Genomic DNA, 25,775 nt, shown 5'->3' on the forward strand with positions numbered 1-25,775 from the left:
AAGAACTTTTCCTTATTTAAACTCCACTGCTGACATAAACTCCTGCCGATCGGAAAAGTGGAGTTTATGTCAGCGATCTCTCAGCTCTAGGAGTTTATGTCATCATCGTCATCGCTGACGGAGAGGTTCCGACGTTAAGCCCGACAGTCACTTCTTGCTTCAGAAGTAGAAGTAGGATTGAGAATTGCTGCGTAATCATTGACCATCTAGAATCTTTGACCATCTAGAAGCACATCTTTGTCCATTATAAAATGACCCATCCTCTAGGCACTCAACGGAACGATAGCAGGAGCACCGTGTAGAGGTTCAGGTAATATGATCTCTATCCATCTTCTTGATGAGAATTAATCTTCTTCTCTTCGGAGGAGCTGCGGCTTAGTATATTAATTGGGAGAGCAATCAATTGTTCTCCTCCTTCTCCAACTAAGTTGCTTCTTCTAGCTGTTGAAACTGAACGGTGAATGCATCTTCTTCTCCTTTGTCTTCTTCTTTCTAACTGTTGCAACCAAACGAGAAGAGCAAACGTACGTTCTCTCCCCCTCTCCCTTAATTTTTCTTCTTCTGAATTCTCTCCATTCAGTAGGTCAACTTCTTCTCGATCTCCACTTCGAACAAACAGGAGGTAGCAAGTAGTGCTTCTCTCTCTCTTTCCCTACCTTTCTCTTCACTTCAACGCTTCCCCAACTCTTCAATTCTTTTCTCTCATCAAATAATACATAATTATGTTGTGCAGGAGTTGCAGCGCAGCGTCCTGGAATCAAGCGGGATGCCTGTTCCTCCCATGAGTGGGTCGCAATCAGCAGTTGATGACTCTGAGGGCTCATGGGAAATGGTAATTAAACAGTCTATCGATTCATTCTCATCATCATCATCATCTCCACTGCAGTTTAAATCTATGATCCGAAGCAACGATGTCTTTTACAGCTTTCAGCAGTGTTCTTCCCCACACTTTCCTAATCCTAGCGATATGTACAATAATAATAGTCTAAAGAGACGATCTCTCTCTCTCTCTATCTCTCTCTCTCTTACATTTATGTACAGAAGAATGATTGTTGTTTTCTCGTTTTTTGTTTCTCCTTTTTCTCATTCAGCCCTCTTACCTTTCTGTTCTTTCTTCCTTTACATAAACAAAGATAAAAGAAGGTCAAAAGCGATGGAAATTAGAACCGAACAATTCTGCTTTCTGTTCCGGTGGTTTCAGTTCCGCAATATCCAACATCTTATGCCTTTCACAAGCAACAAGCTTAGTAGCTAAGCAACCTACTGTCGAGAGAGCCGCTGTCTTTGACAGAACATCCTACTTACACTCGTCGCTGTCATCTTTCTCTCTCATAGTCATCCGGCCTGTTCCCATCCCCTGCAGGATCTGATGGGTGGAAAGCTGGAGCTTCGTCTACAGGTTCAGGTAATATGATCTCTATCCATCTTCTTGATGAGCATTAATCTTCTCTTCGGAGGAGCTGGGGGTGAGTTTATTAATTAGGAGAGCAATCAACTGTTCTCCTCTTTCCTAACCCTAGCGATATGTACAATAACAATACACTATAGACACTATCTCTCTCTCTCTCTTAACGTTGTTGTTTTCTCGGTTTTCGTTTCTCGTTTTTTCTTCTAAGCATCTAACCTTTTCTGTTCTTGCTTCCTCGACATGGACAAAGATGGAAGAAGGTCAAAGCGATCGAAGCTGGGAACGGCATGGCAATGTGAACTGGATGAAACAAATTCTGGGGTTATCTTTTATTATTGTGACCATCAATATTACGGCAGTGACGACACTTTTTACTGGCTTCCGAGAATTAAAAGGCAACGTAAAACGGTTGCACCTTGTTATCTGTGCCATCCTTACCTTCTCTGATCTTCTTTGTGGGCTAAGTCTGATGTTTCTCACCTCCAATTTGCTATCTGATCGGCATCCCGCTGTCCTTGCTGGCCAGTTTAGCTCTCCAATTACCCTACTCATCATCGTCTCCTGTTCTCTGTTGATCCTCACAGCTGCTACTTTCCTGTATCTCATACCCAAACTCTCGATTTTTTTGGCTGTTCTATTTCCATCATCCTTGATTAGTGGCTTGATCTACTGCTGCTCGATCCAAACAGAAGACGACCATGGGGCAACAGGTTCCGAAAGCTATAAGTCTGAGCTGAAGCAATTCCAAAGTCTCTCATCCACTGTCACCTCCCTTGCTTTCATTGGGCTTGTAGCCACTTTAGTAGGTTACAGTAAGAAATCTTCAGAACAAGCCCTTACCCAAATCATGGAGGTCAGCATCCTCCTAATGTTCTTCGTCGCCATGATGGGACTCTTTTTTATGATGTGGAACTCCGCGCCACCGAGAATGCAGAACCAAACCGCCAGAGTTTTCTTCCCTAAGGTCCTGAAAACTCTGAGCTACTCTTTACTCGGCTTATTGGCAGTTACAGCAACTGTTGTGGCATCTGCGTATCTGGAGAGTTACCTTCCACTGGCTCTCTCCCCGGTGCTGTTGCTCGGAGTAATCGTCTGGTTCGTCATGAAACCTCACTGTCAGGGAGGAAGACTCCTACCGCAGATTGACACCATGGATCATAAAGCTGAGCTCAAACCCATGTCCAAAGTTGCTACCGTCACCACGCAGATCACATTTGGTGGTATGATGAGCGTCTTCTCAGGATTGTTCGGCGACAAAGACAGCGGATTCCAACACAAGATCTTCATGCTGTTGATGTTCTTCGCATTCTTGTCCAGCTTCAGCGTGAACTTGCTCACAGTCAGCACTCCGAAAGCAGCAACTCAGATCACAGTTATCTGGATACTGAACACTTGCACTTTCTTCTTCCTCGCGTTGGGAGCAGCTGCCGTTTACTTGGTCGTGGTCATGGGAGGCTGACACTGTCCAAGATATTAATGTGTGAGAAAGAGAATAAAAAAGATGATCAAATGAATAATCTTACATTGCTGCATACGTAATCTTTCAATGGCAAATACATGGGAGGCAGACAGAGTCATAAAATAAGACTTTCTCTAAATTCTGCATGGTTGTTGAATGTATATGGACGATATTTTAAGAAAAATAATAGGTTTCTGGGTTTGTTTTTCTATATTTTCGAAAAAGATCTTTTTTCCAGTTGTACAATGATTAAAAAAACCCTTTAAAATGTTATTTCTTATCAAAATTCAGTTTGGAATGAACCCATCAAAGTCCTTATGTCGGAAAAACAAGAATGACAGTATTAACAAGCAACGTAGAGATAAACAATCAAAGTCCTTATGTTGTACTGATGTCGAGTCGTCTCAAGGAACAAAGTGCAGTAAAGATTATAATGCATTCTAAAATAAAAAAATATTAATACCTCCGCTCCCTGAGTCTGACCATTTGACCAAGATAATCGTTTTATCAGAATAATCATCCCGGAATAGATAATGTGGAACAAATGATATGATCATTACTTTCGATCAATTGAGATTTATATATGAAATTGAATGAACACCCATTGGATATATTAATTATCAAATATCACATCAATTATCAAATATATCGATTGAGTATCTAAAAGAGTATATTCTCTCGTTAAACAAACAATTTAAAGAATACATTATCTAAATTGGCTTTGTAAGATATGCTTTGATTTTAAAAACAAACTAAATGAACACTTATGAGCTATATATATATATATATATATATATATATATATATATATATATATATATATATGCTTGTGGACACTTACTAGAGATGTTTTGTAAAATAGATCTTTGATGTAGTTCTCAGTCCTTTTAGAAAGTGGGATATGAGATATGATCATCTCGTCTCTCAATTAAAGTGGAATAAAAGGTTTGAGATACAAATAATTTTCATCTTAAAAAAATTTAACTATAATTCAAGTTTTAAATATTTAATAATTTCTCTCTTCTGGACATAACAATTCCAACAAATTTGACTTTATCACTTAGAATATTTAGAAGCTAATGTCTTTGTAATATGCAAGAAGACCGAACGAGTAATAATAAGTCAATTCTTTTGTGCTAAAAAAACCCAAATTAATGAATACATAGGCCTCAATTTCATAAAAAATAAAAAAATTGAAACATATATATTGATAGGAAATATTTTGATAATCAATCTCATCCATCTAGTCATAACATAGGGATGCGATTGGTATGTTGGAAGATATGGTCTATTGGCCTTGAGGATGATGATCCATGGCGGACCATTTGGGTCGGCCTAATTAGCCCTCACAGATAGTAATCCATGGGTGACCGATCGGGTTTGCCTCCCCTCGATCGATCCCCCTGAGAGAAATGCCAAGGGAATAGTGTTACGATCATTACAAGCTCATTACCCCCCATTGATTGAATGATAGTGGAAAGATGTTACGACCATTACAAGTGATTTCTCCAACCAAATATATATAAAAGCTAACCCACAACGTTAGTCTAAGGGGTCGGATATCTTTGCAACTAACCCTCTACATTACACAACTACCCTAGAGCTAACTTGTGTGTCAGAGGGGTCATGTCGGGAAACACTCTCGGCATCGACGAGCCTAGATCCACCTTGGTTCGACCTTAAGGTTACCTCGAAATGATCGAGACCATGTGAAGATTGCCTCGGAGCACCCCATCTATGTCAGAGCTACCATGAGAGTGCCTTGAATGTCTCTACACCTTCAGGTCCAAATCGAGCTAGGTTGACTCAACCATCGATGATAAAACCCCATAACATTTTAGCGCTAGAAGAAAAACCCTAAATGTCATAGTAACATCCACTCATGAACTCTCTCAACAAGTGCTTTAGTGAGGAGGCTCTACCCCCAACCCGCAATACCTTTATGCAAGGAGGGCAGCCACCATCCTTTCCTCAGGTGGTTGAGTCTACCTTGATGAAAACACTAGGGCTTCATAGGTGCAAATTCAATAACCCAGGACTAGCACCTTCGGGGATAAATTCGAGACACCTAGTCATCCCCACTAAGGCCTTCCTAAACTTCATGCAATAAGTGCAGGCCCTCTCGGGGATAATGCAAGTCATTGCCCCGCTCCTTCCTCAGCTAGCTTAATAAGCTGCGCCGTCATCGCAACCATGGCCAGTGCCTCAACCCCCACTTGCACCCGCACCCGTCAAGGTTCCTCTGACTTATCCATCATCGACAGCCCAGGACTATCATCGACCAACTAAAATGCCAATTGGAGCCCCTCGCGCTCCAATAGTGGAATTCAATGTACCTCTACACCAGGGGTCAGTCTTACATGAGTCAGAGACCCAATCGACATATTCAATAGAAGACTCCTAGAGGGCCCAACTACAACATATGGATCATCTTTTGGACATGATGCACCAAGAATTCCAACTGTGAAGGCATAGACAACCCCACTTTGGGTCATTCCCCATTCATCCAAAGCATCTAAGAGGAGCTAATTCTGGCAAACTTTTGCCTTCTATTCTTAGAGGCCTTCAACGACAGCTTCAACCCAATAGAGCATACTACAACTTTCCAAGTTCAAATGTCATTGTATGGCACATTAGACGCCTTGATGTGTTAAGCATTCCCAACGACACTGAGGGGCTCGACACGAGAATGATATAATTACTTAAAGTCACTTTCGGTTTTCTTTTTCGCTTAACTCATAAAGGAATTCAAATTTTACTTTCTCGGGAATGTGCACCTAAGGTCATCTATGACGAAGCTGCTCAAACTAAGACAGAGAGAAGATGAAGCCTTTTTAAACTTTATCATGTGGTTTACCAATAAAATTTGAGACATGTAGGATGCCCACCCCTTTCTAGTGATATAAGCTTTTATGATGGGCAAAGAGACCACTTGCATTTTTTTGTCACTGGTGGAAAGACCATCGGTGACAGTCCCTAAAATACTTCAAAGAGCTAATCATTACACAATTGCGTAGGTGATTATCTCACATAACCACGAAGAAACTCATAAAAGACAACACCAAGAATCTCCTTGTTGAATCTCGGATTTTGATGATAAAACCAATTGATAAGTGTTTATGATTTGATATGCATTTTGAGTGATGCAGGATGCTTCGATCAGGATGAGACAATTAAAGCAGAAAGAATCATGTTGGGCCGGTGGAACATGTCAAAAGATTTGACGTCGAGCCGGATTATCGATCGACGTATCGACAGAAGTCTTCGGGCTAGGGATTTAAGCATCGGGCTAAGAAGAGCAAAAATTGCACCACATATATCGGAGTTGCGGAGGTCAACTAGCGGATTGGGCAATAGGCCGCAAGAGAGGATGATGCATCGAAGAATCAAACAAAGCGTTAATGGACCAATGACATGCCGAACAACATGATTCATGCTTAGTAATAATTGTCTAAATCGAAGTATATTTTTACATATGCATGATTAACTATGACAGTAAGGCATAAAGCAAAATGAAGTCCCGAAGTCAAGAACGTGATTTTGTTACGAGTTCGAGAGTTCATCGGAAGTTCTACCGGAATTGATCGAGAAGTCCAGGAGCTTGTCGAAGAAGCTCGTCGAACCTCACCAAGTAGATCATCATGAAGTCTAGGAGCTTGCCGGGAGTTCGTTGGAATATTGTCAAGAGATTGTCGGAAGCTCACCGGAAGAAACCTAGACTTACAGACTTGTTTTACTTAGTAAATATCATAAATTTTATAGTTAGGATATAATTAGGATTAGAATTGGGCCAACCCACTTAGAGGATAGTTGGGTCCAAGTTTAGGCTGTGTTGGGGCAAGAGAAAGGCTCAAATAGTGACCAAACAGGTAAAATCGTCGTGGCATAATTTTTGAGACTGTGTCAAGTGGTGGTAACGCCCAGACAAAGTCTTCTAGGTGGTGGTACCACCAGACTGGGCAATTGTACCACCCAGTGTCAGACTGTAGGCGGTGGTATCGCCTAATGTAGGCGATGGTATCGCCCAGTGTAGGCGGTGGTATCACCCAGTGTAGGCAGTGGTACCGCCCATACCCTAAAATTTCGGGGATTTAAATTTTTGGCTCCAAATTTGAATCCATTTGGGGCCTATAAATATCTTAGCTATTCCTGCATGGATTAGCAAGAAATATTGAGTAAAACTATGTGATTCTAAAGTTGTAAACCTTAGAAAGTTGAGTTCCTTCCTCCCAAAGCTTAGAGAGAGTTCTAAGGGAGGTTTGAGAGGGATACCTTGTAAAATAGGGTTATAAAAGGTTGTCTCATAAACCAGTGATAAAGAGACAAGGGGTGTAAAAGGGTAGTTGGTCTTCACTTATTGAAAGAAGACCGATAATGGATGTCGGTGGCCTCGACAGAAGAGGAATCGACGAAATGGATATAGGTCACGATGACCGAACCACTATAAAAATTTGGTTTGCAGTTCTCTTGTGCAATTTATTTTATTGCAAACCACTTTATTTACTTTACATCAACCATGCTCTTCCATACACTTTCAAAGTTAATACCTTTATGAAATGGTTTTTCATTGTAAACATATTTAATCATAACGAAGTTTTGAATCAACATAATTTTTATCGCTGCTCTAATTCACCCCTCATCTTAGTGTCGACTCTTTTCTTAACACTCCTTGGGTGATGACCTTAAGGAAATATGGTCAACCTGAGATACCCCACTCAAGGTCCGGGTCAATTCCCCTCAATATGCTAAGGACCGAGATATTCTTGTAAGTAAGGGAAAATGGATTTCTAAAAGACCCACAACCGATGAGGACCCCCATAGGAAGGAGAGATAAATCGAAATACTACCATTTTCACTATGATTGTGGTCATGATATCAAGAAGTGTCATGATTTGAAGGACCAGATTGAGGAGCTTATCTGTCGAGAACATCTCGGGAGGTTCATTTGTAAGCACCGAGAGCCTTTGCCTCACCCATAAGGCATAGTGGAAAAATAAATTGACATCATCATCAGTGGACTCACCATGGTCATGACATCGAGAAGTGTCATGATTTGAAGGATCAGATTGAGGAGCTCATCCATCAAGTACATCTCGAGAGGTTCATTTGTAAGCACCAAAAGCTTTTGCCTCACCCACAAGGCCTCGTGAAAAAATAAATTGACATCATCATCGATGGACTCACCTCAAGAGGGGATAGCTCCTCGGGACATAAAGCTTACTCCCAAGCTACCATCGAAAAATGCTTGAGGCTAGAAAAAGGTGTAGAAATCACTTTTAAAGAAGAAGAGACAGAGTACCTCAGCCCAAACCATGACGATGCATTAATAGTCTTAATAAGGATAATCAATTCTTAGGTGAAAAGGTTCATGATCGATATAGGTAGTTCCACTGACATACTTTCTTTTGATGCTTTTCAAAAGCTTGGATTGTCGGCTAATAACCTCTTCCCAATGACATATTCGTTGATGGGATTCATGGATGACTCTATCTGCCCACTCGAGACTGTAAGCCTACATATCACATTCGACAAAGAACCCTGCTCTAAGACGCTATTGACCAAGTTCATCATGGTAGATATCCCCTTAGCCTACAACACAATTACTGGCTAACCTACTCTCAGCCAACTAAAGGCCATGGTATCCACATACCAAATGGTAATGAAGTTTCTAATGAGGGTTAGCATCGAGGAGTTAAAAAGCATCTTAAGAGAGCTCTAATAATGCTACTTGACAGTAATCTCAATGCTGAAGAAAGCTAAGTCCGAACCGGTGCTAATGGATCCTTGAGATTTTGGTAAACCATTATCACACCCGAAGCTAGTAGAATAGTTGATCAAGACACTGTTAGATAAGGCTTGGCCTGACTAGGCCAAACCTAAAGGACTTCTTATTGATCGAAGATTGTCAAGAGGCATTTGAAGGATTATGTTGCCGCAACTATCCTCCTCCATCTTGGGCAAAGTGTTAAGCTTGTACCTTTCGATTATTAGCTAGGTTGTTAGCTCAATGTTACTCTGGGATGACTCGGGAACCCAACGACCCATATATTACGTTAGCCATGTGTTGAGCGAGCTTGAGGAATGCTGCTCTCCTATCGAGAGATTAACATTCATGTTGGTATTAGCAACAAGGAAGTTGCATCCTTGTTTCTAAGCACACCCTATATGAGTGATTACTGATCAACTGTTGAGATAAGTCCTTTCATAACTAGATGTTTCAGGATAGATGCTAAAGTAGTCAATAGAATTGGGAGTGTTTGACATCAAATATATCCTAAGGATCGCCATCAATGCTTAAGAACTGAAGGATTTCATTTCAGAACTGATTGATATAGACGAACACACTACCTCAATGTGGATTTTGTTTGTAGATGACTTAGTTACTATATAGAGGGGGGGAGCGAGACTCATGCTAAAGGCCATAAATAACCAAGTGTATGAGCATGTCATTCGATTTGAGGTCAAAATCTCTAACAATGAGGCTAAGTATGAAGCACTCTTGTCAGGGCTTCGATACTCGAGAACTCCAAATGTAAGAGCTGGCAATATTTAGTGACTCATAATTGGTCATTAGCTAAATGGATAGAAGTTACGAAACCCGAGATGCAATTATGGCAAAGTACCTGGCCGAGGTACATCGCCTCATATGTAATTTCCCCTAGCTCACTATGCAGAAGATTCCTCGGGCTGAGAACACTCAAGCAGACACGATAGCAAAGCGATCTTCCACCCAATCATAAAAGAAGAACCAATCGATGGTCGAGGTGCTTCCCGCCCGATCTATCAAAGATGCAATATCATCATGGTCGAGGAGGAGTTGAGCTAGATAGATGAGAACCTATGCTACAAGAGGGACAGAACACTGCTCATCAACCCCTTGGTGGCTTAGAGGGTTGAGACCACCAAGCATGATATTGTATAATTAATGATCGCTTGTGTTATAGGTCCTTCAGCTAGCCCCTCCTCTAATGCCTGTCACGATAAGAAGTCGAGAGAGCACTGACTGAGGTACACGAAGGAATCTATGAGGAGTATATAAGGGGGTGCACCCTTGCCTTCAGGGTCCTTCTACAAGGATTTTACAGGTCAACCTGGCGCAAAGTTGTGATTGCCTATGTCTAAAGGTACTAGCAATGCTAAAAGTTCGATCAAGTATAATGCTAGCTTGTGCCCCACTTGAGCCCGATCGACTATGCATGGCTCTTCGCCTAATATGGAATGGACCTCTTGGAACTTTTCTCGCCTATTTTGGGCCATAAAATGTTACTCATTATGGGAGTGAGTCACTTCATAAAGTGGGTAGATGCTAAACCACTAGCATCAATCATCGAGAAGTAAGTTGAATAATTTGTCTAGAGGAATATAATCACTCGCTTCAAAATCTTGAGAGCTCTCATCATGGACAATAGAACCTAGTTCAACAATAGTAGGTTTAAGGAGTTTTGTCATTTTTATGGGATTCAACTAAGGTTTAGCTCTGTGGCTTACCCCCAAACCAATGGTCTGACTAAGGTTACCAATCAAGCTATTCTAGAGGGACTAAAGAAAGGGTCATCAGAGCAAAGGGCACCTTGGTGGATGAACTCTTGAGCATCTTGTGAGCATCCCACACAACACCTAAAATTGGCTCAGGTGAATCGCCATTCAACTTAGCATTTTGTACCGAAGTCGTACTCTCACTTGAGATAATCTTCCCAACTCATTTTGTGGAAAACTTCAATGCTATATCTAAAGGACTTTAAGCTGAACTTGACTTGATCAATGAGGTCAGAGCTAAAGCACATCTTCGAATCCTAAGATACAAACTAGCAGTAGCAAGGCTCTATAATTATGGAGTCCACTTATGGAAGGTCGGGATCGAGGATCCGGTGCTTTACAAGGCTGAGGTAAGTGACCCAACTAGATCCCAAGGAAAGTTAACTTTGAGCTTGAAAGGACCTTACCATGTGGTAGAGGTTGGTCAGGACAAAATGTATAACCTCAAGACCACAGAGGGTGTAGCGCTGCCAAGGACTTAGCAAATTGCCAACTTAAAAAAAAATTATTCGACCCGTGCTAAAGAACGACGGAGGCTCCGAGCCATATATGCCCAAGGTGTGTGAGTTGAGAAATCAGACCCATGCCAAAATAAATCAACTATCTCATAGGCATTGGGCCAAATGTGCTTGTGGTGTGTGAATCGAGAAACTCGACCTACACTAAAAAATCTCTGTTACAATGGAGGTTTTAAGCCAAATATGCTTGAGGCATGTGAGTCAGGAAAATTTGACCTATGCTAATACATATGCTATTGGGAAATTTGGGTCAACATCACATACGCAACGAGAAAACAAAAGACAAAAATCATAGATTTCCCAGATAAAAAAATTTCTTATCGGCATACGAAGATTAGTGCACAAAAACCTACACAATAAAAAAATGCACATATATAAAAGATGCATTACCTAAGGAGATCGTATATTTATGAAAACTTACAGATCTATAGGAGAGGATGAAGGAGGTTAGATGTCTTCCTCTCTAGCGGTAATCCACACAGTAGATATGACAAAGACGCTCCTCAAATCACTGCACAATCTTCCTCTTCATGCGCACCATGTGATCAAGAAGGGATTGCCCCTTTTTGCTATTCACATGCCCTAAACTAGGGCTATTAACCAGGGAGGAAAGGGAGGGAGGAGTACAGAAGGTGACAGCCAAAAAAAGTCTAGCCTATGCTTCTTTGGTTTCCTCCCATTTATAGATGTTCATGTCAACATAACCCTAGTGTATCCTACCATATTGGGTACTATATCTCTATCTAACTACCCAAGCATTTGTTATTAGTAAATCTCTATCCGATAATATCAGTAAATCTCTATCCGATAATATCTTATTAGCTCTTATTAGATCTTATCCACCAGATCTAATAATTCAAGGACTTATTGGATATCTAATAAGATAAGACTCCAACGGATATCTCATATTTGAACCTCTACTCGACGTAACGCATTTCATATGTGTGTGACCCTCTAGACTCAATATCAAGTTGGCCGTAAGTAATATCTGTCAGAACTCTTTCTGACTCGGTGAATTATCATAAGAGATGATAATTCACTCGACTCATCGATCATGGACATACTAGGCCACTATATCATAATCCTTAAACGATACAAGGGAATCCAATCTATTGGACATATTTATCTTTAGTTACAGTATATCTATAATCTCTCATCTATCTTGAGAACATATATAATATTTCTGTCGTTACAATAAGAGCAGATGATCCTCTATTGACACTCAATTTCCCTCATAAAGTTGGTTGCCACTCTCAATAATCGACTATATTAAATCTAAAATTTCTTGACCTATAAATCCGGTATCAAAGAGTGAAGTACTAATATAGGGCATCATTGGTATCTCAAGTCTAAGGACCAAATACACAACTAGGACGATGGAATCACTGTCTAATAATGAGGTATCATAAATCATCCAACGTTTAGTGAGCAAATCAATCAATGAACTCATTCTCCAATGAGCACCTGCACTATATCCCTAGTGTCCCCACACGAGCAATTATAAAACCAGTCATCTCCATCATATAGATAGGTATACAACACACCAGTATATCTGGTTATCTCGATGTCTCTCTCGAGTAACCTACGGTCAAAATTATTTAGAGTCTACGTTTAAAAGCGAATCGATCTCATTATCGTGATTTCGTCACGATCCGATTCTCATTGTATAGATCCATGAACATCACAATACATGCAACAAACAATATAAAGTGAGAAAAATATCAATAAATAATAATAAATAAAAAGAGTACATATCGTGTTGCATGTGCTATCACTCATGTGATTGGCTTGCAGGGCACCTATTTATAGTATCTACTACAGTAGAGATGTCAAGGCAAATGTGCCTGAGGTGAATAGGACAAAAAAATCCACCCCACAGTACGATGGAGATAACAGGTCAAACGTGCTCAGGGCATGTAAGTCGAAAAAATTCAACCCGCACCAAGACTAATTTACTATAGAGAAAGTATAAAACCAATATACCCGAGACACTTGAATCAGAGAAACTCGACCTACAAGATAAAATCTCAAATGCTCTTGTATCGTAGGAGCTAAATGATGTGCTACAAACCTTTTTTTTTTTATAAAAGCTCAGAAGTATGCCTTTGGGGGTAGGACAAACGATAAGGAATATTTTGACAATCAATCTCATCCCTCTAGTTTATCACCACAAAGATGCTAACATGGAAAAACAAGGACCCAATCATCCCCACAGGGCATTGGTATGGAGGATATGATCCATGGGGGGCCATTTAAGCCGACTTGATCAGCCCCCACAAATAGTAATCTACGGGTGATCGGTTGGGTCTACCTCCCCCTCAGTCGGTCCCCATAAGTGAAACGCCAGGGGAATGACATTACTATCAACATAGGCTCGTCACCTCCATTGATGGAACAATAGTGAGAAAGTGTTACGATTATTACAAGCCTACCGCCCTCGTTAATGAAACGTTAGAGGGGAGATATTACAGCCATTATAAGTGATTTTTCTGACTGAATAATTATAAAAGTCGACTCTTAGTACTAGTATAGGGGGTCGAATATCTCTGCAACTAACCCTCTTATATTATACAACCACCCCAGAGCTAGTCATGTCAGGAAACATAATCTTTGTGCAAAGACTCATCAACGAGCCACACAAAGATCATCTCAAAGTCACCTCATATGTACCAGAGCTGCCACAAGGGTGTCTCAGACATCCCGATGGCAAAACCCCACGACATACATAATATATAAATGATATTTTTTCTTCGTACCATCAATATATACTCTATTCTTCTTGTTTGTGTTCTTGCTTTCTTGATTGCTCACAGTACATCAAACAGAAGGGAAAGTTTACAGAAATCTTTCAAACTTACATGTGCAGATCTGTGTTAGGAAGGTGATCCTAAGATAAAACGAACTGCGAAAGGAATAAGCAATCATATGTAGAACAATAGTAATTTCTAGCACAAATTGAAGGCACACCTTCTCTCCTGATGGAAAGGTCACACAAAGAACCCAAAGCGAAAGCAAGAAGAGAGAGTGTGTAAAGATGCCGGCTGACCTCCGCGCGTCCATGCTTGTGCCGCTGCTCCGGAGTTATCTCCTTCGCTCCATGTTCGATTGAGGTCAAGTCAATCGGGCAAGCTTTTCCATTGCAAGAATAGTCGAGACTTGACCTGTGCTTCATGCCATCCACTCATCATCTCATCAGTGGATGATGATGCTGATGGCTGTGTCTGAATTCGGATGATCCCTTTCTTGGCAATGATGCTGAATTATGTTCATTGGCAGAAGATGAGGATTGCAATGGGTGCACCGATTTCAAATCAAATCGGGCAAATTCGACATGACCGAAGTCAATGAATCCGAATCCAATTAAAATGCGCTGCAAAGTTTGATCCGCTCATGCTCTTATCGGATTCGGGACCGGTCGGGTCCGGAAATTCTCATCTTACACGGGGTTCGGGTTAAGTCGAATCGGACCCGCTAACATCCCCTACGGCTACTTGTATCGTTTCAAATTTCAAACTTTCAAACGACCTCAAAAAGCGAACTCTTCCCGTACTCAGCTTTCCTCGCCTCCCTCCTTACCCTCTCGCCGTTCCCAACGAAGGAGCGGACAGAACCCTCGAGCTCGGCGTATCGTGTCGTGAAATCCGCTCCAAAGATGAAGAGAGCTATAAATCAGGACAGGGATCGGAGACCAACGCTTTGTGGCGGCGAAAGGTCTTAAGCCCGCTCCGCTCGTCGGGGGTTCCTTCGGGGTTGTTCTGGAGCTGCAGCAGACTCCCGATTCTCGAGAAGACCCCCTCGATCGAACCCCGATTCCCGGTTGCAAGATCGTGGCGACCCGATCTTTCTTCGCGACATGGAGCTTGCATATAGCTAAGGTACGTCTTTCTCTGCCCGGTTTGGGGATTTAGGTTTCGTCCTGGTTCTTGGAAAGCGTCAAGGTTGGAGCTTTATGATGTTTCCTCCAAATGGGATTTGTAGTTGATGTTTTTGCCTGTGTCACCGACCTAAAAGTTTTTGTTCGGGTAGTAGAAAGATCAATTTAGTTCCTTTGTGATGGTTGCGGGCTTTTGCAGAGTAGAAAGTTCCTACAGCGTTAATTTGGGATTTTGGTAAGTTTTAATTTCATGTATGGGCTTTTCCCACTTCTTCAAGAAATGTCATTGCCTGTTTCTTTTAGTTTCTCTTCTTCTTCTTTAGTCTCTTTCTTGCTTGTTATGATGTGAAGACCCATCGACGGTTAGCAACTTGACTAGGTTGAATTACAAGGCATGGAAAGCGAACAACTTGCTTCTCCATCATTTTCATACAGTAATATATTTGTGTCTCGTTATCTTTAAGATAGTAGATGATGAATTATTCATATGGAGAAAACCTTTTCTTGATGGCTATCAGCACATACAATTAACCAACCTTCAGTTTCTCTTGGTTGCAATTTCTTTGTTCCCCAAGTAGGAATTGATTTCATGCCATCATATGAATCCTTTTGAGTCGGATTCTTGATAACTATGACTGGAACCATCATGCTATATGAGTAAAATCGGATTCTTTATTGTTGTTCGTAACTCACCGAGTCCTGGCTTATGCAATTGTTCAAGTACAGGAAGCTTTTCGATAGAAGCGATGCATGATCGTGTTCTCAGGAAATTATTTTTTCTTCTTTTTTGTTAGATTTTTCAGGATATTGTTCATCTTTGCTAAATCATGAATAATTGTGCCAGTGAATTTTAGCTTGCTGGGCTCGTGCTGGATTCAAAATGAGAGAAGATATTTCGTCCAATGCCCGAACAAAGTTTGCCAAGTGCTCTGACCATAATCAAATTATGAGCACCAACACTAAATCCAGTGGGAATCCTGTAAAGCCGAAGTCTTCTTCGTCGTGGGGATCCCACTTTGTCAAAGGCTTCACCACAGATAAGAAATCCAAACAGCAGACGTCAATTGCCAACAAGAAGCAATCTATTGCTAGCTCAGATATCTCAAGTCAGAAGAGCCACTCTGTGCCATACCATTCTCGGGTTAGACGATCTCTTGTAGGTGACTTGCCATGCTCAGCTAATGCTGCTCAAGTTCATCCTCATGCGATTGATTCCCATCGGATTACATCCGCTGCTTCTCATGACCTATTTCTGGAGCTGGATCGCTTGAGAGAACTCCTTCGAGAGGCTAAAGACAGAGAATCGACATTGCAGTCTGAGCTGCTTCAGTACAAGGAAAACCCAAGAGCTCTGGAGCTTGAGAAAGAAGTTGACTCAAAGAGAATCGAAATTGAGAAGCTCACATCGAGAGTCGGTTCATTGGAAGCTGAAAAAATGAACCTTTCGGAACAATTGGCCTCTTTGACTTCGAGCCTGCAAAACTCCCAAGGAGCTGATTCATGTGCACAGATACAGAAGCCATCATACAAGAATTTAGAGATCGAGGTTCTTGAGCTGCGCCGGCTGAACAAGGAGCTCCAGTTTCAGAAGCGAAATCTAGCATTTAGGCTTTCCTCTGCTGAATCCCAACTTGCTGCTCTCGCAAAGGTTACTGAGGTACTATAACTAGTAATTCTTTCATGTTAATGTTATGAGCTCTATCTCTTTCAAGAATACTGATCTTAGTTTCCCTCCCTCTCCCTCACTCTCTCTCTCTCTCTCTCTCTATGTAATGCATGCAGAGTGATGTGCTGGCGAAGGTTCAAGCTGAAGCATTACTGTTAAAGCACACAAATGAGTGCCTAAGCAAACAAGTCGAGGGTCTGCAGATGAGTAGGCTCAATGAAGTTGAGGAACTTGCTTACCTTCGTTGGGTCAATTCATGCTTGCGCCATGAACTCAGCAACTCAGACAAATCACTCAGTAAGACCTCGGATTTAGATGATCAGTTTGACAGCAAGAGCTGTGACAGAGTCATCATGACAACAGCTGATCAAGACGACAACTCAGACAAATCTGCACCTCTCGAAGTATGTAATTCTAACCGAGCAGGCCTCATCAAAAAGCTTGTGAAATGGTCTGAAAACAATGAAGAATACCAACATATAGATTGTGAAACACTGTTGGATAAAGACTGGATAGAGGCCAAGGAAGGGAGAAGCCCCTCGCGAAGACACTCTATCAGCGGACCGAAGAGAACGGTAGAAGACATTGCAATTAACAAGAGAAGACAATCTGATAGTTTTGTTTCTTCCAAGGAATTACATGATGAAACATTTACTCCTGGAGATTGTCATCCAACAAGGGATAAGCACTTGCTTCTTGTGCAAAAATATGATCTGCTCGGCACTCAAAGTCCAAGATTCTCTGCAAGCAAACCAGAAAGTTTCAAGGTTGCATCTTTGGATGTTGAAAAACGTGCACTCCGAATTCCCAAGCCTCCTCCAAGGCCTTCCAATTCGGTTCCTAATGTAACAAAGGCAGATGGGACGGTTCCACTGCCGCCGCCGCCTCCACCACCACCACCGCCGCCTGCTTTTCGAAAGTCCTCCACAAGAAAGACAGGGTTGGTGCAGAGAGCCCCACAGGTGGCAGAATTGTACCATTCACTCATGAGAAGAGACTCAAAGAAGGATCCTTCTGGTGGAGGAATTTGTGATGTCCTTAACGTTGCAAATGTCCGCAGCAGCATGATTGGTGAAATAGAGAACCGATCCTCCCATCTGCTTGCCGTATGAGACACAACCGATCACTATTATTTCCGAACTAAGTGTGTTTTTAGTACATTTGAAGCATAATATTTATCTTCTTCTCCTCTTTCTTCTGCAACCAGATAAAGGCAGATGTCGAAACACAAGGTGAATTCGTGAAGTCCCTGATAAAGGAGGTTAACGATGCTGCATATCATGACATTGAAGATGTTGTTGCATTCGTGAAGTGGCTTGATGACGAATTGTGCTTTCTTGTGAGCATACTTGATCAACACTTCCTTTGTAGCCTGGCAGTTTTGAAGAACCTCTAAATCAATTTGCCTTTATTTTTCGAAGGTTGATGAGCGGGCAGTGTTGAAGCACTTTGATTGGCCTGAGAAGAAAGCTGACACTCTGCGAGAAGCAGCTTTCGGATATCGTGATATGAAGAAACTGGAGTCTGAAGTTACAAATTATAAGGACGATCCTCGTCTACCTTGTGATGTTGCATTGAAGAAAATGGTTGCATTATCCGAAAAGTAAGACCATTTAGTGCTTTCTTGAATCACATTACTCTTTAAAATCCATGTTTATTGTGTAATTGACACCAATCTGATTCATTTTCTCATGGAAAAAAAGGATGGAGCGAAACATTTATAATCTTTTTCGCACAAGAGATGTGATGATAAGCCATTGTAAGGAATTCCAGATACCGACAGATTGGATGCTGGATTGTGGTATCATTAGCAAGGTACAAATTCTCAGCACATCATCAATGGCTATACATAATAAATTAATCGAAGGCTACTTATTCTAAAGATGCGGTCTTGTCTTTGTTCATCCAATGAGCTGTACTACTGCAATTGCAAACTTTTCATTCATTTTAAACCTTCTTGGCAACATTTGGTTTATGCAGCCATTTCTTTGTTAAAATGAAAGGACTGGAATGTATTCGAATGTTTAATCTTAACTTGCTTCCTAGTGATTCCTTCAGTTGGATGGTTGCAGATAAAATTCGGATCGGTAAAGTTAGCTAAGATGTATATGAAAAGAGTAGCAACAGAACTCCAGACGATGGGAGTCTCCAACAAAGATCCCGCTTTGGAGTATATGCTTCTTCAGGGAGTGAGATTTGCTTTCAGAATTCATCAGGTATGTGAAGATAACCGATGGAGTATAGTAACCAATGTTTTCTCAATAGATTTGATCTTGGTGGCTTTCAGAATCTTTAATGCTATAATTATTGTAGGTTGCCATTTCTACTTTTGTTCAGTAAATAAACCAAAAAATTCAACCTGCATAAACGTCATTGCCAATAACATTATGCTTGAGTAAATTGTGGAGAACAGAATTTACTTACAATAACATGGTAAATAAATGGTTGATGGTCAAAAAATATTTCATTGTAGAATGTAAGTCTGGTTTTGGGGTTTCTACTGCTTCCTAGTTAAGAACTTTGGCTCTGGCTCTCCTCTTTATACTGTGTTCTTGACAATGCCTATTCGATACGGTCGATAAGGATGTAGAAATTTTTGGGTACCTCCTCAAACAATTGATTTATTTTGTTCATGGATTGTTGCCTTGGACTAAGTTTCAGTGGCCAAACTGAGAAAATATAAAGAAATCCTTTTCGATTACAATCTTAAAAGGGCATGAAATATCGAAACAAGGGGACATTTGACTTGTTCACAATGAAAAGATCATGTTTTTGATGATTATATGCTGAGGTTAAGTGTCTGCATCGCAGTTTGCCGGAGGGTTCGATGCAGAGACGATGGATGCATTTGAGGAGCTGCAGAACCTCGCATACGTTAGAAACAAGGCATAGGAAAAGAAACAGAAGCTTACTATCTCGGTAAGCAACATACGATCGATGTGAACACGTTGCAGTAGTGTTCGCCATGCTTGTTCATGTAATGCTTTGTTTTGTACATGTTGTGAAACCACTGCAGTGGAAACCACAAACGCTGCAGGGTGTGTGCATGCTTGGTTGTGACTGTCACAAAGGAACGCTAACCAAACGTTGTGAGAGAGACTATCTTTTGTGTTTTCTAGGGTAGTTGAATCGTTTTTGTGGCAGTGTCAGCTGTTCTGATGATGTTTGCAACCGCAATTTGCTAATTGCTACAGCTATGGATTGAAGAGATGAAGGTTTCTGACCATAAACCGAATCAGTCAAAACTAGAATTGAAACTGGTCAACGGTTTCGAACTGAGGAACCGTTCGGTTCCGGTTCCAATTCCTCTTTTGTCATCTGGACCTAGTGATGCCCGCTCCTCTCACTCTTAGGTTAGTCTATCCTCATCCTCGACACTCATGCTTGGCCAATGCTAGCTACCCTCCTCTATCGTTAGACCGTTGGTCAGACGATAGAGGAGGATAGCATTCGACCTGACTGTCATCGAAAAACATCTTCCGAATTCGATCTTCGTACAAGAAACACCTCGAGAGATTTTTGTTTTCACTACGAAAATATCTCGAACAACCTTACACATACAACATTCTCGACTTTTAATTTTTGCGTGCTAAGAAAAGTCAGGTGCAGACAAAAAAAAACCAGATAAGTGTACAACACAAACACGTGGAGGCACTGCATATCCCAACATATCATCACATCGACGAGAAAAAGGGGAAGACAACCATACAAACATAGAACTGGGTCTACTAGTACAAACCAAATGCAACATTTCTTAGGATCACTCTGCCATCTCCTCTTCCTCTTCCTCGTATTCTTCATCGTCTGCTGTTGCATCTTGGTACTGTTGGTACTCCGCCACCAGATCATTCATATTGCTCTCGGCCTCTGTAAACTCCATCTCGTCCATGCCCTCTCCAGTGTACCAATGCAAGAAAGCCTTCCTCCTGAACATGGCTGTGAACTGCTCGCTGACCCTTCTGAACATCTCCTGGATGGACGTTGAGTTCCCGATGAAAGTGGAAGCCATCTTCAGCCCCTTGGGTGGAATGTCACACACGCTCGACTTGACATTGTTTGGTATCCACTCCACGAAGTAGGAAGAGTTCTTATTCTGAACATTGAGCATCTGCTCATCAACTTCCTTCGTGCTCATCTTCCCACGGAACATGGCAGAGGCAGTTAAGTACCGGCCATGACGGGGATCAGCAGCACACATCATGTTCTTGGCATCCCACATTTGCTGGGTCAATTCAGGAACTGTGAGGGCCCGGTACTGCTGTGAGCCCCTGGAGGTCAAGGGTGCAAACCCTACCATAAAGAAGTGGAGGCGGGGAAAAGGGATGAGATTTACAGCAAGCTTCCGGAGGTCGGAATTAAGCTGCCCAGGGAATCGAAGGCAGCATGTTACACCACTCATTGTAGCAGAGATCAGGTGATTAAGATCGCCAACTGAAACATGAAAAGGATCAGCAATGTCAAAGAAACAATGCAAATTGCAAATGTATTTTGAACTTAATAAAGTGTATAAAAAATCTAGGCCAACAAAATGGAAAACTTGAACTGCATTTACATAGGAATGTTGTACTTGTAAACAAAGAAAAGGCATGTTGAAGCACAAGATGACTGATTGCTCCCAGAAAGACACAAAAGAAGAAAAAGGTAATAAAAAATGTAAAAGAGGCATGGAAAAGATAAGCAACTACGGTTATTCTTGTAGCAAGGCATTACATATTTAATTTTAGTAAAAACAAAGAAGCGCATCAGGACATCCCCATCTTCTTAATTTAGACAAATTTTAAAAAAATGATTCTTTAAATAGCATAAAAGAGAATACATGGATATGCAGATAGTACTCACAAGTAGGATTTGCAAGCTTCAGAGTGCGAAAGCAGATATCGTACAATGCTTCATTGTCAAGGACCATACACTCATCAGCATTCTCAACAAGCTGATGAACTGAGAGGGTAGCGTTGTATGGCTCCACAACTGTATCAGACACCTTTGGTGATGGGAATACAGAGAATGTGAGCATCATTCTATCTGGGTATTCCTCCCTGATCTTAGAGATAAGAAGGGTGCCCATGCCAGATCCAGTCCCTCCTCCCAATGAGTGGCACACTTGGAAGCCTGCAGGGCAACAAAATAGTTTAAAGATTAAACAGCAGGGTCGCAGTTTTGCTTGCAGCATTAAGTACATAGAACACCACATAAACAAGAAGGGGCAAAAGACAAATAAAATCTGACATATGCTTGCAAATGAAGACCAGAACTTATTAGACAGAGAAGCCACTGTAATTTTTTCTGCAGCTGATATCAACAAAAATCTATGCAAGAGGGGACCGAGTTCTCAGCATCATGACTGAGAAACTTTGGGAGCCATTCATAACTTTTCTTCTGTACCGCTTAGGAGACCAAAAGTCAAATTTTACCAATCAACATCCATAAGAACTTATCCACTCTGTAAGAATTGACCGACAGCAGAGTTCATAGATGTACTCTTTAGACAGCACAAATTCTATATTTCTCTATGGTATATGCGGATCGAATAGTGATCACCACAAAAAGGCAAGATGAAAGTTGAAATATCTTTGATTTGTTTCAAGTTGATCAAAGCTAGAGAAGCAAATGAACAGGTGCCACTAGTAAATTCTATTCCCAATCGAACATATAACAGTATTTAGACATGTAAACAGCGGACTCTACCCTTTTACATGACCAAGTACTTGTAGCTGAAAATTCAATTTCAGCAAAGCATGAAGTCCTAGACAACCCAATAGGCTAAACCAAGAAATGAGAAAAGAGGGAAAATTCAAGTCTTGTAATTTCCATTTCACTTATCTTGACAGGTCCTAACTTGGATAGGTCATAATTACAAAACACCATTTCACTCTTTATCGTTTGAACAAAAATCACAAGAACAGGTCAATTAAAAGCTTGATGTACCAAATTCACAGGCTTGATTATTAACCTCATTCCAATTTCTAAATATTATAAATGGAAGATCTGTTGAGACTTCAGATTTCTTGTCAAAATCAATAAATTCTGCAGGCTACTTTGATAATAGAAGACCAAAAAAACAACAAAAATGCTGTAGTACATGTGTAGAGCAGCAAAATAATCACAGTATGTTTTCATTTGTTAGATCGAAGCCCTCTAGATTAATGGAAAAAAAATTGCAGAATAAAGATCCCGAGATTACTTTATCAGGAACCCTTAATACACCCAGATCTCATGCAAAAAGACGTAAGGCAATAAAATAACCATAAAAGGACAAAACTTTGTCCATGCTTATAAGAGATCTGAAAGACTTATGGATATCTATACGCACTAACCGACACTCAATTAGAAGCTCCCACCGAAATAACACAAGATCTACAAAAAAAACATACCGACTTCGAAAGAAGAACGAAAGAAAGAGGAATACCCTGCAAGCAGTCGCAGTTCTCGGCTTCCTTCCTGACCACGTCGAGGACCGAGTCGATGAGCTCGGCGCCCTCGGTGTAGTGCCCCTTGGCCCAATTGTTCCCGGCGCCGGACTGGCCGAATACGAAGTTGTCAGGCCTGAAGATCTGGCCGATGGGCCCGGATCTGACAGAGTCCATGGTCCCAGGCTCGAGATCCATGAGCACAGCGCGAGGAACGTAGCGTCCGCCGCTGGCCTCGTTGTAGTAGACATTGATCCTTTCCAGCTGGAGTTCGGAGTCACCAGTGTACTTCCCGGTGCCGTCGATGCCGTGCTCGTCGCAGATCACCTCCCAGAACTTGGCCCCGATCTGGTTCCCGCACTGCCCGCCCTGGACGTGGAGGATCTCCCTCATCTTCGCCGCCGCTGGCCGGAGCGCTCGATAGGGCTAGGGATCCGGATCGCCGAGGAGAGAACGAGAGATCAGAAGCAGAGGAGGGGAGCAATTGAAGGCGGAGAAAGCGGCAGCTCAAGATTTGAGATCCGGAGCAGCCTTTTATAGTGGGGACTCTAAGATCTCCACACCTGCAGTATCTTACCGCACGCTGTAAATGTAGCGATCAACCGATGATCATGGTCCTCCACAGCCTCCGCCGTCCATTCAAAATTTAGATGGAGCGTCGCGGTGACCAGAACGAGAGTCGTTTCCGTGCCGCGGAGACTAATTATAAGGACGCTCCCGCCTAGGATACTAATTCGACGGTATAGATAAGCCCAGATGTGCCCGTCACAGCACAATGATAGGGCGCGGGCGTGCCGGAGAGGAAGGCGACCGCAAACCATGGTTAAGTTAAGCTAAAAAAATTAAAGGCAAAATTGCATATGCCGACAAAAATAACTCGTTTTCGTATTCTATCAATACAATTTGATTGAAAGAGGCAGTGAGTGACAGACGTACTTCATTTAGTAGCATAAGATCAAAGAGTATTATTGTTTCACTGTAGGGAAAACAACATGCAAACAGCTGACTGCAATTGTTTGCTTATTGGAGTGTTAACATGGATATGAAGAAGCTGCAGTGATGTTGCTTCTTCAATTGTTGGTGCCCAATTTAGAACTGAGCTTGAAGCCAGTCGACGGTCTTCTTGTCCACCTGGAAAGCCTTGGCGAGAACATCGTCGGAGATGGGTGGCTTAGACCCGAACACAGCGTCGGCGATGGTGATGGTGCCAGGGTTTTGGCTACTGAGAGCACCGATGGCGACGGTGTTGGTGTACCCAGGGTTGAACTGGAAGTGGATGAGGCCTCGAGGGAGCACAAACACATCACCCTTCTTCAGCATCTTGGTGAAGAGACGGTTGCCGTCCTCACCGTTGGAGGTGACGAAGCCGACGAAGAGCTGTCCTTCTATGACGGTGAATATCTCGGTGGCACGAGGGTGAGTGTGGGGCGGGTTGAGGCCTTTGGGGACGTAGTCGATGCGAACCATGGAGATACCGAGGGTATTCAGTCCTGGAATCTGGTTAACGTTGGCTGGCGTGACATTGAACCCCAACTTGTTTCCTGTATCGCCGGGCATGTCGAGGCCAGACAGAGAGAAGTCGTCGGTTTTCACAACCTTGGGGTCCTTGCAGACGAATCCATTCACCAGCACTGCAGCAGTAAGAATAAAACTCGATCAGTAAACGTGCATCAGGATAGCCATGGGAACATAAAAAGGTCCAAATGGCAAATATTATCATCATCGAATAAGGTTGATGAAACATGGTACCTTTTGTTGGGCTCAGCCCATAGGTGGGCTTGGACGGTTGATTTGGGCATTCAGTTCAAATCTGATTTATTAAAAAAATAAAAATATATAATTTTGAGGTTTTTGTTAGACAATCAATCAGTTAAACTTCATCGATTTTAGTCTAAATTTTATATGAAAAATCCATAAGTTTAATGATGTCGATATACAGTTTATCCTCTTTGAGATACTTTTCTGCTATATTTACTTGGTGAGACTTAAAATACATTTGATGATATGTTATTATTGAATCAAGATATGTGTTTTTGATATTATTATGATCCTCTAGTTATTCTGGAAAAGATTTATTATAAACCTATTATCATTATTTATTGGTGACGATGGAAGTTTGAAGTAGACTTCGGTCTTATGATTTTTTTCTGGATTGAATTTTTCACGTAAAATATTCGATGTCTTATTTTGTAATTGATTTATTATTCTACTGTTTATGTTGCTCTAATTAATATTTACTTTCGATAATAAATTGATATTTTGATGAATAATCTATTTTGATAAAAAAAAAAAAAAAAAAAAAATTTCACCATAATAATTTTTCTCAACGGCTTTGGAGTTCATATCAGCGACGCAGAAGTCTTGAAGAGGACTAGGATCAGAAGCCAATGCATGAGAGGCAGCCAAGGCAAGGAGAGCAATGAGAAGGATTTTGGCAGCCATCCGTAGGCTTTAGGGTGGATGAAGTTGCTTGGTGCTGTGATACAAATGGTTGAAGGAGAATGATACACATGGAGAAGCAGTAGGCTCCGAGACGTTCTTGATCATTAGGTGAAAGAGTTGAAATGTATAACGTGTTGGGTGCCATCTGCTTGCTGGGCATGAAGCTTTTTGACAGAGTCGCAGTGATTGCTTGCCTTCCTTGCTTAACACAAAAAGACTCACTATCCGACTCAGTATGGCCAACCAAATCCACACCCAGTTCTCCAAGATTGCATAGTGTCCACTTGATCTCGTCAACGTTAATATATGTATGTGTGTGTCGTCAGCAATGACCGAGCTCTTCATTAGGGCACGCTGAAGAAGTAAATGAACGCAAGTGGTGGATCCATTGAATGAACAAAATAGTCCAAGCTAGATTTCTAGGATGACATAACGCTACCAAAGTCGTGGGAAGTTTCGCAAAGA

At 41.6% G+C, this 25,775-nt stretch overlaps 4 protein-coding genes across 5 annotated transcripts; 2 read left to right on the forward strand and 2 right to left on the reverse strand.

The window, feature by feature from the left end:
* Positions 1 to 292: 292 nt before the first annotated feature.
* LOC135637938 (uncharacterized) lies at positions 293 to 3,080 on the forward strand. The gene is made up of 4 exons (XM_065150830.1): positions 293 to 310; positions 734 to 832; positions 1,364 to 1,405; positions 1,659 to 3,080. The coding sequence occupies exons 2-4, from the start codon at positions 767 to 769 to the stop codon at positions 2,865 to 2,867; spliced, it is 1,317 nt and encodes a 438-aa protein (XP_065006902.1). The 5' UTR covers positions 293 to 310; positions 734 to 766; the 3' UTR covers positions 2,868 to 3,080.
* Positions 3,081 to 14,459: 11,379 nt separating this feature from the next.
* Positions 14,460 to 19,667, forward strand: LOC103986316 (protein CHUP1, chloroplastic-like). 2 transcript variants are annotated; one of them, XM_009404285.3, is made up of 8 exons: positions 14,460 to 14,796; positions 15,640 to 16,452; positions 16,578 to 17,567; positions 17,669 to 17,800; positions 17,883 to 18,064; positions 18,165 to 18,276; positions 18,534 to 18,677; positions 19,273 to 19,667. In XM_009404285.3, exons 2-8 carry the CDS (start codon positions 15,676 to 15,678, stop codon positions 19,351 to 19,353), a joined length of 2,418 nt encoding a protein of 805 aa, XP_009402560.2. In that variant the 5' UTR covers positions 14,460 to 14,796; positions 15,640 to 15,675; the 3' UTR covers positions 19,354 to 19,667. The 2 variants fall into 2 exon arrangements, with proteins under 2 accessions (XP_009402560.2, XP_065007756.1); XM_065151684.1 differs by lacking the exon at positions 19,273 to 19,667 and having other exon boundaries at positions 18,520 to 18,645.
* Positions 19,668 to 19,956: 289 nt separating this feature from the next.
* On the reverse strand, positions 19,957 to 23,381 carry LOC135638836 (tubulin beta chain-like). Its single transcript, XM_065152304.1, has 3 exons — positions 22,868 to 23,381; positions 21,301 to 21,570; positions 19,957 to 20,892 (listed from the first exon to the last, which is right to left on the reverse strand). Exons 1-3 carry the CDS (start codon positions 23,259 to 23,261, stop codon positions 20,222 to 20,224), a joined length of 1,335 nt encoding a protein of 444 aa, XP_065008376.1. The 5' UTR covers positions 23,262 to 23,381; the 3' UTR covers positions 19,957 to 20,221.
* Positions 23,382 to 23,785: 404 nt separating this feature from the next.
* Positions 23,786 to 24,495, reverse strand: LOC103986312 (germin-like protein 12-1). Its single transcript, XM_009404279.3, has one exon. It carries the CDS (start codon positions 24,423 to 24,425, stop codon positions 23,958 to 23,960), a length of 468 nt encoding a protein of 155 aa, XP_009402554.2. The 5' UTR covers positions 24,426 to 24,495; the 3' UTR covers positions 23,786 to 23,957.
* Between the last annotated feature and the right edge of the window lie 1,280 nt (positions 24,496 to 25,775).

The sequence above is a fragment of the Musa acuminata genome, chromosome BXJ3-5 (genome assembly GCF_036884655.1).
Source record: "Musa acuminata AAA Group cultivar baxijiao chromosome BXJ3-5, Cavendish_Baxijiao_AAA, whole genome shotgun sequence".
NCBI lineage: Eukaryota > Viridiplantae > Streptophyta > Magnoliopsida > Zingiberales > Musaceae > Musa > Musa acuminata.

Bases quoted from the DNA above. Each gene is read 5' to 3' on its own strand.
- LOC135637938 (XM_065150830.1), top strand. From the start codon at position 767: ATGCCTGTTCCTCCCATGAGTGGGTCGCAATCAGCAGTTGATGACTCT. The intron at 833-1,363 runs GTAATTAAACAG...CATCCCCTGCAG, and splicing joins CTGAGGGCTCATGGGAAATG to GATCTGATGGGTGGAAAGCT. The intron at 1,406-1,658 runs GTAATATGATCT...ACATGGACAAAG, and splicing joins AGCTTCGTCTACAGGTTCAG to ATGGAAGAAGGTCAAAGCGA.
- LOC103986316 (XM_009404285.3), top strand. From the start codon at position 15,676: ATGAGAGAAGATATTTCGTCCAATGCCCGAACAAAGTTTGCCAAGTGC. The intron at 17,801-17,882 runs GTGAGCATACTT...TATTTTTCGAAG, and splicing joins ATGACGAATTGTGCTTTCTT to GTTGATGAGCGGGCAGTGTT. The intron at 18,065-18,164 runs GTAAGACCATTT...ATGGAAAAAAAG, and splicing joins ATGGTTGCATTATCCGAAAA to GATGGAGCGAAACATTTATA.
- LOC135638836 (XM_065152304.1), bottom strand. From the start codon at position 23,261: ATGAGGGAGATCCTCCACGTCCAGGGCGGGCAGTGCGGGAACCAGATC. The intron at 21,571-22,867 runs GTATTCCTCTTT...GTTGCCCTGCAG, and splicing joins GAACTGCGACTGCTTGCAGG to GCTTCCAAGTGTGCCACTCA. The intron at 20,893-21,300 runs GTGAGTACTATC...TTCATGTTTCAG, and splicing joins GAAGCTTGCAAATCCTACTT to TTGGCGATCTTAATCACCTG.
- LOC103986312 (XM_009404279.3), bottom strand. From the start codon at position 24,425: ATGCCCGGCGATACAGGAAACAAGTTGGGGTTCAATGTCACGCCAGCC.